The sequence below is a fragment of the Hippocampus guttulatus genome, chromosome 9 (genome assembly GCF_054856545.1).
Source record: "Hippocampus guttulatus isolate MCC_2025c chromosome 9, RoL_Hgut_1.0, whole genome shotgun sequence".
NCBI lineage: Eukaryota > Metazoa > Chordata > Actinopteri > Syngnathiformes > Syngnathidae > Hippocampus > Hippocampus guttulatus.
In genome coordinates this window covers 15,466,114-15,480,995 of record NC_141269.1, presented here as the reverse complement: position 1 = coordinate 15,480,995, position 14,882 = coordinate 15,466,114, and the positions used below count along the sequence as shown (strand labels likewise).

General features: G+C 42.7%; 1 protein-coding gene across 1 annotated transcript in view; it reads left to right on the top strand.

Moving 5' to 3' along the window:
* The first annotated feature begins 5,704 nt into the window (after positions 1 to 5,704).
* xylt1 (xylosyltransferase I) overlaps positions 5,705 to 14,882 on the top strand; it is a 78,617-nt gene continuing 69,439 nt past the window's right edge. The window contains exon 1 of the mRNA XM_086120682.1: positions 5,705 to 6,042. Within this exon, the coding sequence (XP_085976808.1) occupies positions 5,755 to 6,042 (288 nt within the window). The 5' untranslated portion in view covers positions 5,705 to 5,754. The remainder of the gene's footprint in view (positions 6,043 to 14,882) is intronic.

The following is a 14,882-nucleotide window of genomic DNA, read 5'->3' as shown; positions in this document are numbered from 1 at the left end:
ATTGAGTTTTTGTTAAGATTACATTTGGTTTTGTTCCATGTTGTCTTGTTTCCTCACGTGCCTTCTTTTGCCTGCCTTGTTGCTTCCGCCTTATTCTCGTCCTCCTGGTCCCTTGTGTTAACCAATCAGCTCCCTCCAACCCTTTATGTCGCGTCCAGGTGTTCCTTCTTGTCTTGTCCCTTTGCTTATATTCAGTTCCCTGTTTTCGTTCAGTCCTTGTTGGATCGTTGTCACCGTCACATCTTGTCATTGTTTGTGTTAGTGATTGTTTTGTTCCCTGGTGTTTTTTGGTTGAACTTTGTTGATTGAGTATTTAGAGCTTCCCCCCAGCACCATTGCTAGTGCATTCCTGCTTCCCTGCTTACACAGCGCTAACCCGACATCTACGTTATTGATCGTGTCTCCACATATAAAATGTGCAGGTTGTTTGTGAGACTACATCGCATGCTTGGTTGAATCCGAGCAAGTTAAACTACATCAGTTGGTCTCTGTGTGTCTCTGAGTGAGAGACATGGTCAGCTGGAATTATTATCTGCTTCGGTTGCCACGCTGTCGTCGTGACGACACTGTGGCCTACCCTTTTCCTGAGATAGGTGGATGGACGGAGTCGTGTGTCCGCCACCTTTCACTCCCTGAATTATTTTAGTATAGCCACTCGTGTGCTTTACATGCTCTTATTATGCGTTCTATTAAAAGCTTCTCATAAACTTACTTTCTGAATATCTATTTTTGTTTTAGCAGTTCTTCATCTCACTTTTCTTTCATTTTGCTCTCACGTTTGTATCAACTCCCTCGCTGCCTTCCATCCTCTGTCATCACACTCACGTTTGTTGTAATTACCAGCTTAGCATTTCTATCCATTTCGGCCCCCCTCACCATCCTCCATACTCACCTTGAAGAACAAAAGCTTGGCATTTAGAAGTTTGGCAAATATCTCTGGAGTGTGAGACATGCAGCCTTATCTCTGGAGTGTTGTCTCTGTTTGCCTGTAGATATTGCACCAATTTAATCGTTTTTGCTGCAAGAGAAATTCGAAAACCATGTCAAGACAGTGTGTGGAGAATGTTTATTACAAACATAACAGTGACTTGACATTTAAATGAGAAAATGAGACAAAAAAAATTATGCTTAGGTAGTGCTTAGGTAATAAGGACAAAAAAGTGTCCTTATTTGATTTCTTTTCTAATATACCTGTATACTACTGAAGTAGATGTGTTCATCGACTGGCCCACCACTCTTTTATGGAGCCTGCAAACAGCAAATCATGTATGTCAACTTCCATGATCCTTCTGAAGATTCATACCAACATTTCAAATTATCACGTGTAACAAAAAATAATGTTGAGATTTTACAGTAATGTTTTTTGCTGCTCTTTATACAGTAACTTTAGCAATAGTTGAACAAATATCATCCTTGACTTTTGGTTTCAATTTGTTATGTATATGTAATACGATGAGATGATTAAACATTTGGTTTCACAGTCAGGAACGAAGCCATCTCTGCAGTGTGGCCCACCACAAAATGAGTTTGACAGCCCTGCCTTAGCTGACTTGACGTTGTGTTTCTCTAGGCCACCAAGTAGTTAAGACACAATCGACAGCGGCTCTTTTGGTTGAAGTTGGTGCACAGTTTGGCTCGATAACTTCATTAATCCATGATCAACTCCATGTCATCGGTATATTTCTCACATTGTCAATTGACTAATGAGTTATTATGACCAGTTTAGTTGAACTGTTGTGTTTAGAGTCCATGAGCCATAGTAATGCACTTCTCCAAATAGCAAAAACGGTCAGTTTTCCACGATTAATAGTGCATTACTTTTGCAGACTTGCACAGTCTCACTTGTTCTTTGCTCTCTGTTCATCGTGCATATCATGACTCGATTCAACGTCTCTATTAAAGCTCACATATATTCTGAAAACCAGGGCAGGCCGCTCTACGGCCACCCCACGGGCCAAACTCACATGGAATACAAGATTTTGATAAAAAAAATTCTATGGTGCAGATAATCAATTGACCTCATTGCCATTTTTCACTAGACCTTGCACCAATCTAATCGACTGGATTGGATCAATCAATCATTTATGTTTACTCTAATTTATGCAAAATCTGTGAGAGTACAAAAGACAAGAAAAAGGAATTATCTGGTAAATCAAGCTCATCACAATGCTGCTTTTTTACTTTGATTTGTTCTTGCTCGTATTATGAGTACGTTGGGTAAGGTTGGTGTATATGTGCATTTCATTTCATGAAACCCTGACTGTGGATGGTATACTACAACAATGACTTCTCGGCCCGACAACCTTTGGGAGTTGGGAGGTTACAAATGTGCACGTATGAATGTGTTGTCTTATGGCCATATCTTAATACGTCATTATGTCACCCTGGGCACCTCACTGAAACATTTCTGGCTCTAACCCTGTCTGAAAATGTCAGGAATGTCCAACTTGTCAGTTTAACAAGACTAGGCTGGCATGCCAAGGAGAACAACTGTGGTGGTTGCTGTTTTTGGCAATTCAAGATATTTTGGTGTGTGTGAGACATTCATGGCACTTCTCAAGGGTAAACACTGCAGCCGCGTAATTCAAATGATAACTTCTTTTTATGGCTTTTAAAATGCCTTTGCAGTGTATAATTGACTCGCAATCAAATGCTTGACATGCTATACCCGAAACATAGCCTGTCATTAAAATCTGCATCTATCAATTTTCTTCGTTTCCACTCTCAGTTTTCTTTGGACCTTCCATCAACACCCTTTTTCCTTTGAGTTGATTATGTAAAAGCAAAGCAAGGAAATGTGTGCACAAAATCCCCTTATGATGTCCTGAATGTCTGTCCTTAAAGCAACATCCCTAGGCTGAATATTTGAATAAGATTCACTTCAACTAACTCTATCTTCCATCCATCCATCCATTTTCCGAACCGCTTGATCCTCACTAGGGTCGCGGGGGGTGCTGGAGCCTATCCCAGCTGTCTTCGGGCAGTAGGCGGGGGACACCCTGAATCGGTTGCCAGCCAATCGCAGGGCACACAGAGACGAAAAACCATCCACGCTCACATTCACACCTAGGGGCAATTTAGAGCGTTCAATCAGCCTGCCATGCATGTTTTTGGAATGTGGGAGGAAACCGGAGTACCCGGAGAAAACCCACGCAGGCCCGGGGAGAACATGCAAACTCCACACAGGGAGGCCGGAGCTGGAATTGAACCCGGCCGGTACCTCTGCACTGTGAAGTCGACATGCTAACCACTGGACTACCGGGCCGCCTAACTCTATCTTCAATTTGAAAAATACACAATTAGGTATGCCCGAAGCTCTGCCTCCACAGAGTAACCATGGTATATGATTCTGCTCTGCTTTTTAACCACACATAATCAGAAGACATGATCACACATGTTCCAGATCTTAGATTAAGAGATGAAAACTCCCCAACCAGAGCATCTTTCTCAATGTCAGTGCTGACTAAAATAAACCACAGAAGCAACTTCAATATCAACGTCGACCATGGTGCATAAAGCAGTAAAACCCAAATAAAAAATATATAATATGTAAAATAGATGTCTAAGTTTTGGCGCTGGTATTCCAACATGGTTTTGCAGACAGATTCTGTGCTGTGCACACATGTGTAATGAATGTCATCGTATTGCATTCATAAATATGACATCAAACCATCATTGCAGAAATCAATTAACTGAATGCAGTATTACTATCATCTTCATTATATTTTTAAAACCATCCTCCTGTCAGCAGCACAGCGACTGGCGGGGATGGGTTCACACACTGACACAAATGATCAGGATGGAAGGCGGTCTCCAAGTGCTCATTTGACGCTGCGCATTTCTCCCTGGCCAATTTTACATCATTCGCTTATGGAGGTCTGCTTGCAGATCCTTGAAACACATTTTGTCTCATCAGTTTTTTTTCTCCAACCATGTCAAGGACTGTGCGCCTCTCTCAATGGCACCAAAAGCCCGTTTTTAATTTCGCTTAGGTGTGTGTATCTGTGAAAACACCTTAACTTGGTCTATGCTTCTGCACAGAGCTAGACTGCACTTCATGCGAGACTTGCACGTGAAAATAGAGCCCTAAATGTCACTTTATACTGCTTCTTGCTATTTAAATACTGAATAGAACGCCCCCCGGCTCAAACATAGGATACAGGCACTGATTTGTGATCTACCCCTATTCAAGTCCATGGATCTTATTTTGTAATCTCTAAGGAGAATTGTGTTTGCATTGCGGGTGGGTGAAATGGGATGGTGGTAACTCTATTAGCTATAAAGCTACTTTATTGACATAACATCATGAGACAGCACAATGTTCCAATTAATTCAACAAAGAAGATGAACATCCAACATCACACAAAGAGCAATGATGGAGGACACCAAGAATTTTTGTCCTATTTTGCTATTACACTGTCTATAAAGAGTATAGTCCACACATTTATTGTGAAACTCATACAAAGATAGCATAATCTGCAGAATATAGGACGTGAAATGATAACACACGGCAAACAAATGGTAAAGTGTCTCACTGAATAGTGATAACATGTCTTCTCACAGCTACATGTGTGTGTGTGTGTGTGTGTGTATGTGTGTGTGTGCGCGCACACAACCACATCTATCTGCAAATGAGCAAAAACAAATGATAAGACACACCCAAGAAGACCAGGGTGCATATCTCTGTTGGTCAGCGATCACTTGAAAAAAATTATAGAAAAAACATGAGGGAGTGCTCCTGCTGCAATCCAATTTAGGATGTATAAAATACAAAGAGTCCGCTTTTCTCCAACTCTTCTGCTTCTTATTTAAATTGTTAGATTTTAAAGGGCGCTATGAGTTAGCACCATCATCTAGGCACCCAGGTCCAACATAGGATGACAGTAGCTCAGTTCGCAAGAAATTGCATGGAAGAACATGGCTTAGGCAGTTCAAAAAACAAAGTGTGGAGTGAAACATCAACATTGGGAATGCTTTGTGATCTTCAAATTGCTATTTTGCTTGGAAGCAAGGGACCCCTCCTGCACTACCCCTTTAAGATGGAAGCTGTTGGCTCTATGTGGGAACATCTGAATTTAAACATACATGTTAGAAAGTGTATCTACCTTCAAACGTGTACTGCATACATAATCAATGTGATCGTCATGCCATCTATTTTGGAATGTAAAATATGTGAAGTGATAGTATTTGGTGAAATGACTTTAACAGTGGTAGGTATAGTAATGAGTACAAAAACTTCATTGCTGTAAAAAAATATTTTGTGGATTTTCACAGAAAGTACGACCCCCAATTTCATATGAATTAAAAAAAAAAATATATATATATACTGTATACACACACCCACACACACACACACATTTGGGAATGAATAAATGAATATCTGGATTCTTAACAGACATTTAAAAAATGTCTCTGGCATTGAATAGGCTTTCAATTTTTTTTTTTCTGAACATAGTGTGTAAATGCAGTCGTTTGTAACCCACAGTATGGCGGTAGCGGGGCCGCATCACGGAGCATTTCTGTGGTCGGGCCACCACATCGAGTTCCACCACACGGTGGCCCCGTCCTCCTGTCGAGGCAGCTCTTCCTCCAGCCTCCACGGTCGTGTGGCTTTTCCTCCTTCCCGCCTACCCTGCGCCTGCTTGCCCCCCGCCCTCCCTCCCTCCTACTCGCACAGCCTTCTCCAGTCTCCAACCTCGCTGCACAGTGCACACGCACCGCCGGTCCTCCAGCTCTGTGCTGCCCGCTGCGAAGATGGTTGGCGGCGCGTGCGCTCGCAGGCTGGCCCGCCGGTCTCGGTCTGCCCTCATCGTAGCCCTCACGGTGCTGCTGGTGCAGACGCTGATCGTGTGGAACTTCAGCAGCCTCGACTCCGGTGAAGACAGCCGGGGAGACGGAGGCTCCAACGCGCGGGAGAAGAGGGACCGGGTAGCGGGCAACAAAGCCGCTGGCAGCGACTATTTCCAGCATGGGGCGCAGCGGCAGCGGCGGCAGCATCTTCCGCCGCCTGAAAGAGGGACCTCTCGTCACATCCAGCAGCCGGTGAGACACGCGTTATCTTTCCGAGGTGGACGATCCGTGTAGCCGCGGTAGACGCTGCTGGTTTGGTTCCCTTTTCCTCCAGCGTAGAAGCGCACGACAGGGCCTCAAACTGCACGTTTATTATTTGTTGTCTTGAACGTAGACAACCCGGGAGGCAAATAACGGCATGCCTGCAGTCACACACACACGTGTGGCCTCTTGGCTCCTCTGATGCTGAGGACAGGAGGCACATCACTCTACTCCCGACTGAAAATGGAAATGCCAAAGTCGTGGATGAAATGTGTTGGCCAGTGCCACTCAAGGCAACAATGACGGCATGGGATCACCAATCCTTTCCTACTGTAGGTCTTTTAGCTGAGAAGATGGCAAACAACACGGCCATTCTGCCGAAAAATTCACGTCTTGAAATGATTTTGCTGAGAAGATGGCAAACAACACGGCCATTCTGCCGAAAAATTCACGTCATGAAATGTTTTTCCTCTTCATCACCCTTTGTCAGTCGATTTGGAAGACTGCACAAATGAATCAATACGCTCACAAACCACAACTTTTCAATCATGTATGAAATACAAGAAGTCTGTAACTGTGCATCTTCAAAATAGTAATGATCACTTTTAAATGCTATTGCCGGAGAGGTGTTGATCTATCGATGTGTTTGTTGGTTGTAGTTTGTAATGCTGTAAAAGCGAATGATCTATTTGTCCCCTCTCATAAAAACAAAATTTGAAGAACACCACTCATGTTTGAGAATTGCGACCTCACACCATGTTAAGAAACATTGTTCACCCTTAAACCCTGAACCTTGGCAATATTATCTTTTAAGGCGTGTGCTACAGCTTTTGCATTGGCATCTATGAGGTGGTGCAGGAGCCAAATAGTGGCCAGTAAGTTGTGAAAACAATTGCCAATATGATCGTGGAACTCAATGCGGATGCAACAATTAAATCCAGCACAAGAAAAGCTGTTTCGACTTCTTTTGCCACTGAAAGTAAACAAATCATACGAATATTTGTACGTACGAATACATTGAGCAGACTGAGCCCGTGTGCCCCGGAGCTTGCACAGTGAGCAACTTTGTGTTTGAGCGGGACCTCCGCTCAGCATCTTGTTCATTTTTACAGCCTGGTGGCTGGCATTAAATCCTGGAAAATTGAACTTCTCTTTCACGTGGTCTCACAAGACATTAGGCTGCCCTAAAGAAATTAGACGCAGTTGTGTCAGGCACTCACGCAGCTTTTTCCCTTCGTAAAACTGCCAGCCGTTTAGCGGAAGCCTGCTTTTCAGACTGCGTGTAACCTGTAGGGACGGGTTATGATAAACTGTGGCCTTCACACCCAGTCACTTCCTCCGAGCCATGCGCTGTGTCATCTGTCTCCTCCGTAGACTTTACTTTTTGTGGTGGCAGTGTTCGTCCCACCTGCCGGCATCTTAATAATACAAAGTCATGCCGTGGACGCCTGGCTTATCTTGAAGGAAATAACATTGATATGATCTGAGTGACTATAGGCCTAGTTTTAACTTGATACGTATGTGTGTATAAATAAATAAATAAATAAAAGATTTATTCTGCTTTCATGGCATACGACCTTAGGGTGTGCAGAAGTGGGGGGGGGGCATCCGGTGTTGAAATACCGGGAGTAGGGGTAAAATTTATTATTTTTTTAATCTTCCATCTCCGTTTTTTGAATTGATTTTTGTTTTTGCTTCCATTGCGAGTAGTGTGTCAGAGTTGGGATGTTCGCAAAAGCAGAGTTGTTGAGGCATTAAGGTTGATGCATTCGCCACAAATGAAGCTTCGTGAAGCGCGATAGCTCATAGAAAGGACGGCAGCACTTCTCATCCGCAGTCGAAGGAGCCAGAAGCTACAATATGGCAATAGCTGCATGTGGATGTGGCAACTTGTGCTGGATGGACATGATATATTGGATATGTGATTCCAGCTAGGAGGGGCCAAACTTCTCATTAGTGGTTGTTTCATTTTGTGGGAAGTGAAGCAGAGTGCGTGGAGACATTCTCTCCTCTCAGTCCAATCCGTTCTTTTATGATGTGTATGTTTTCTCAAATTCTTTCCCCTTGTACATTGGTTACCCTTTGCCGATTCGGATGAGACCCTCTGTTGTAATACCCTGTATCGGTTCAAAACAATCACATTATTAGCATTATTCAGACGTTTACCGAGTCAGATTTTGTGGTAGACATGAGTAAATGTTAGTCTGCCAGATTCGAACCAATCTGCTTTCATCAGGAGGCAGAGGAACTTTCTTCGGGCTTCACATCTGGTCGTCAGCTCCCCCCTCTTTTTTTTGCCATTACATACAGTCAGGATGTTTCCAGTGGATGTTCATGTTCTAAATCGTTTCCCTGTTAGTCATTGTAAAGTGACATTACCTTTTCGTTGTATGTTTGTTCCATCTCCATTACGACGTACAAATTATTCACCAATCTTTCCTTTGGCAATATTGGAAAAGGTGGGACTCCATGTCCTATTTCCCTGTGTTGTCTCCACATGTGTGCATGATAGTTTGCCAGCACATATGGAACATAATGTTATTACAATGACCGTGTGCCAAGAAATATTACAAAAGTACCCTATGATTGGTTTCATTAAGTATTAGAAACAACAAATCTTGATTCAGAAGAATTGGTAATCGATTGCCTCGTGTCACGAACAGCAAAAGAAAACCAGAGGACAGGAACTGATAAAGAAATTAAACTTTATGAAAATGAGAAAGGGCGGCCCAGGCGTTAGAGCATTGACCTCACAGTGCAGAGGTCTTGGGTTCAATCCCGACTCCGGCCTTCCTGTGTGGAGTTTGCATGTTCACCCAGGGCCTGCGTGGGTTTTCTCCGGGTATTCCGGTTTCCCCCCACATTCCAAAAACATGCATGGCAGGCTGATTGGACACTCTAAATTGTCCCTAGGTGTGAGTGTGAGCATGGACCGTTGTTCGTCTCTGTTTGCGATGCGTTTGACTGGCAACCGGTTCAGGGTGTCCCCCGCCTACTGCCTGAAGACGGCTGGGACAGGCTCCAGCACCCTCCGCAACCCTCGTGTGAGAATAAGCAGATTAAAATATGGATGGATGGATGGATGGACATATATATATATATATATATATATATCCGGGTTTAGATTAAAACCCTTAGTTCTCCTGAATTGTATGCCATCATAGTGGGAACTATTCGAGAAAGGCCCTTTTCTGTTCCACCATCTGTCACAATGCTTGCTGCTTGGTCAATAAAGGCTTGGATGGAGACTTTTGCCGTCCTGACCTCCACTTCATTAATTAGAGCAGAGATAATCAATGACCTGGGACTTCAATTCTTTCCTGAATTGTTGCCAATGTCAGGATCTGTAGGTAAATAACATCGGAATGTTTTGCAGCATTATCAATTCATAACACTTAACAGCTGGAAAGTCATTTTACTGTATCTCTAATGATATGCGAGGTCACGAATAGTGTCGTGGCGCATGTGGCTGACAATGTGGCACCCAACATGAGACTCATTCCCATATTGCCGGTAATCATGTCAATGGTTGCCTGCCAGCATGTGTGCCCTGGGACTGACTGATGTACAGTCCTGGGTGTTTTCGGTCTCCTACCAAACCTCATTTAGTTACCAGTAAAAATGGATGGCTGGATATTGTACTGCAACAAATAAATGCAATGTCTGTTGAACTTACACACTGCTCTGAAATATAGTACCGGAGTTATTTCCTTGTCCTAACACATGGAAAAAGGCATTGTGTTCACATCATCGTGACATTTATTTCGAGCCAGCCATTGTGTGATGTTTAATGGCATGTGCCGTTGATGTGAAGAACTAGTAAAAAACATATGGTTTTGTGTCTCACATTGCATCTTTCCAGCCCTCTTCAAGTGCCAGTCACTGTCAGCGTTTTGTATCATAGCGCAACCAGTTCCGTAGTGGTAATTGACTTTTAAATTGTCACTCCAGTGGAAGTAAATGTCGCTGCAATTTAAACTATTGTGCTTTAAACAGACCTCGAAACATACATAATTACAAGCCAATGACTCTGTGGATTCACTCAGTGGTTAAAAAATATATATATATCAAACATCCCAATGATTACATCAATAACGTGCTTCTCTGTGAACCCTTCAGTGAAGGAAAACACAGCACAGGCTGCTGATCAGTACGTCACTCATTCTTCCGTCTTTGAGCCTCTTTATCAAATGCGGTGAAGTCTCAAATGGGGTTGCAAGCGTACTCAGATCTGAGGGAAGTGGGATGCACCTCAGACTTGAAAGAGGCACATCGAAAACCTCAGGCACTTTGATGTTGAAGTGTATTTTCTGCACAAACGACTTCGGTGCTGATTTGACATATTGTGCTGTCATGGAATTTTAAGACTTCCGACTATTTATAGTGTGCAGACTAAAAGCTTGCGTGTCCATAGCAGCTCAAACAAAGACACTAACCTGTGAAACACTCTTTGGAGCGCAGGTGCTGAAAGTTGTGTAGCCTCTTCAGTGCGGTATCCATGGAAGCTGTCTGAGGGTCCTTTTCTGCTTTTTTGCTGACTTTGTGTGAAGGACGAATAGCCCCGCAGCTGATCAACAGGTGCCAGGATGTTAGAAATACTACACACAAGCGGGAATAGAAAATCTACTGGCATGACTCATCTCTGCCATATCGGCTCACTTGACTCTCACTTAGGAGATGACAGTGCGGGTAAAGGTCAATGAGCATCATGTTTCAAGTGGAACATCTGTCCATCTAAAATGTGCAGATCGTGTTTCTTTGTTTTTGTTTTTTTCTTGCATGCACTTAAATTGCCAAATAAATGCTTTCACATACTTGTTGCCACTATGAAATACTGTTGGCTAACAGCTCATCTGGGTGTGATTTGGTAACACATCATTCACGTGGTTGTCACATCCCTCAGTGACCTCTTCTTACTGCTACTGAAGAATGAAGGAACCATTAGATTGCTGTTGTTGTTGTAGTATAGCCCCCCCCCCCCCCCCAGCCCCCTTTTGGTAATTTTTTTCATGTGGAAGTCTATATCAAGTTCAAACTTAAACCAACACATTCTAGACCCACATCGTGGATCTGTGCAGCCGATAAAGCTGAGATTGTGAAAATTAATTTGATAAAATAGTCTGACAAAAAAAAACAATACATTGAAAAATGGAAGTGCAAGAAGGACCAACCACAAATGGCTTTCAGAGAAGAAAGTGAGAAAAGCAAAGAATATACAGTACATTCGAAGTGGTACATCAGAAGTCTCCAGCGGCGTCAAAATCTTTTGGTTTAGCCTGACCACGTATATTAGTGAGGGTGAAGGCGCAGGCACTTTCTGCTTTTATGTAGCAATAGTGCTTTACGTACAGTATATTTATGCAATTTCAGTTAAATATGCTCAAATTTCACGAAAAACATTGCCTCCTAAACAGAGTGTTGTGTTGAAGCCAACCACAAATGTGTGCTACGACACTTTTTTCCCCGTCCCCTCGCCACTGATGAATAATGACAAATCCTGGCCACTGGATTAAAACCGCAATCTTGTTACCACCTATGAGATCACACAGTCAGTTTTGTTTTGTTTTTTTCATCAATTTATATTTGTGAAGATTGCACAATTGTGTGTGCGTGTGTGTGTGCGTGTGTGTGTGTTTTGTGTGTATTTAACATGATACCCAGTGATCTAGAAGCATCAATCACCGCAACTGAGGCCACCTCTCCAGCTATTGCAAGGTACCCCCTTTGCCCCCCACCTTCAATCTCCACCCCCCCATCCTTCCATCATCCTCTGCTGCTGTTACAGATGGTTTCATTCCCAACACATTAATAACACATCATCCAGATGAATGAAGCTGTATAATACGTAGCGTTGCCAATAATCCCATCGGTAAGAGGCTTAACAGACAACCCCGCGAGAGACAAAGAGAAAGATATGAAGACGAGGAGGAAAGGGTTGGGGGGGGTAAGTTTCCTTGCTTTCTGAAGTCTCCTGCCCAAGTTGATTTTGCTCCCAGACGTGGACACACAAAATTCTACAATGGAGCTTATTCTGCCAGTAGATTCAGTCCAAATGTGTTTTATAATTCCCTTTAAATATATTTAGTGTTTATGAAAGAGTTACTGACACATTTCAATCGTAGTAAGTGGACCAGAAATGCAAACCATATTTCAAGGGGGGCTAAGAGTTGAGAAGACTTGGTCGCAAGCACCCCAGGGAATCGAGCCTGGTGGTGTGATTGATCACCTGTCAATCACAGGACAGAGAAATAGCGACAAATAACCATTTACTCTCACATTCACAATAAAATATTCTTTGTGGTGCTGATATCTCAGCCTTGATCACCTTATCTGTAGTCATTGTATCCCCTCAAGCATTCTCCATGAGCAGCCTTCTGTTAGCGCCATTAGGCAGTATGGAATATGTTCATCTCTCAGCCGTAATGGCCACATCACGCTGAAAATCACTTGACAGTCTGTAGTTGAGGACGCTTGTACGGCAGCTTGCCCAATTTTCTGCAGTACGGCTTCATTGACATACAACATGCTGACCCACACGGAGCACGGAAATTCACAAGAACTTGCAATCACACCCGCGTAGCTGAATAATGGCACTGAGCATGAGCCATTTTGTTGCTATCTTCTCCACGTCATACTCTAATCCCTGCGCACTTTGTGACTGCATGAAAAGACGACAGAAAGAATAAAAGGACCGTGAAAGTAATGTGAAAACACGGTTGATGATATGTCACGGTGAAGAGGTAGGGGCCATCATCACTTTCATTTAAGGCCTTATTGTCCTCCTACTCCTGTGGAGCAAGTCGAGGCAGTGACACTTTTATTCTTTCTTTCTCTTTTTTTCATCATCTCCCCACAACAGGAGATGAATACCAACAGGCCAGAAGACTTAAATCCATCTGTGATTAAAAGAAGGAGAGAGTGAGGAAAGAACAAGAGGGAAAAGATGGGCAAAGAGAGGCAAGATAGAAGAAAAAGCTCAGGAAAGCAAAAAGTGTGTGTGTGTGTGTGTGGAGGGGCAGAGGCGGGGGGAATAAATGTCTCATCCCAAAATCCAACATTGACTCAAATCCTGAGTAATCCTCACAGAAACCTGGTTTCGTTTGAAGGCCTGTTAGTGAAAAGCATTTGAGGCAAAGATAGTGTAATAGGACACAAACCTCTGTTGAAACAAACCCAGAATAAAGGATCAGGTTATGGTCGCAAATAGAGATCAGTTTAATAATGCTGATTATTTTGTCGATTAATGGATGCATCAGATGGAACAAAAACTGCTTTACTGTAATATTCATTCATTCATTCATTTTCCAATCCGCTTTATCCTCACAAGGGTCGCGGGGGGTCCTGGAGCCTATCCCAGCTGTCTTCGGGCAGTAGGAGGGGGACACCCCGAACTGGTTGCCAGCCAATCACAGGGCACACACAGACGAACAACCATCCACGCTCACACTCACACCTCGGGACAATTTGGAGTGTTCAATCAGCCTGCCATGCATCTTTTTGGAATGTGGGAGGAAATCGGAATACCTGGAGAAAACCTATGCAGGCACGGGGAGAACATGCAAACTCCACACAGGGAGGTCGGAGCTGGGATTGAACCTCGTAACTCTGCACTGTAAGGTCGACGCGCTAACCACGGGACCACAGGGCCGCCTGTTTTAATATCCATACCAAAATTAAAAACAAAACAAAACATGACAATATTTTAAATCGACAGTGAAAAAAATGCAAAATCCTAAATTAATTATGATACGGTTACTGGTGTGGTCCATAAAAAAGTTTTTAAATCAAAAAAAGGTATTGAAACGATTAATCGGTTATCACAAGTAACTCTGGTCAACAGCAAATTCTAATCAGAGATGGCTTTATGTGTCTCTAAACATTTTTTTGACATCGATCGAAATTATTATTAATTATTATTATTGTTATTACTGTTGAAACATGATATCCTATAAGGAAAAAAAATGCGGAAATTCTGAGTCATCATCTAGAAAAGTTTACTTGCATCTGATAACAAAAATGTAAACATTTGTTCACCAGTGTAATTATTGATTAATTTGCTAATTGATTGGTTTTTGGCAGATTTATTAATACGGTAATTTTGGTTTCTTGTAGATGAGGCACAAGATGGGGCAAGAGATGTATTTATATATATTTTTCACAGATCATTCGTATGTACTCCAATCAAGTCATGACAGTTTTAACAAATTACAAAGAGATTTTTTTGGGGGGTGAGATTCTCCATACTTCTCCTTTAAGGGTGAAATACACTCTTTTGCATTGAAAACTGAAATATTTTCCAGGAGCAGTGACACATAAATCTACGGGTAAGGCTGCCCATGGGCAGAATAATGGTTTATTTGTGGGGGAAAAAAAATCATGGGGCAGGATGGAGTCCACCAAGCAGAACAATTTGGTTCAGTCAAGCATTTTTGTGTTGCCATTGTCAAACGTGGAACTTACCACTCTGTGACAATGGAAATTGAATGAGAAGACCACACAACACTCTTGTCAAACAAAGCCTTTTCTTCTGTTTGTAACAAACAACCTCCTGTCAAGAAAAAAGAACACAAAATGCAGTCTGTCCTCCATGTTTCTTGTGTGCTACTTTTTTCCAAACCTTGAGCTGAACTAAACTGTATCACTCAGCGGAAACATGGATTAACGCTTTGGTATTTTAGGGTTACCCTGAAAAGTGACTGACATTGCAAGTTATTCAATATATTCATTGGAACAGCTCTGGAGACTGGATGGTCTACTGATGTTTTATTCAACGACCACAACGTGCAGAGTTGATTGACAATTGTCTCTGGTTCTGAGTCCTTGGGGGGGTT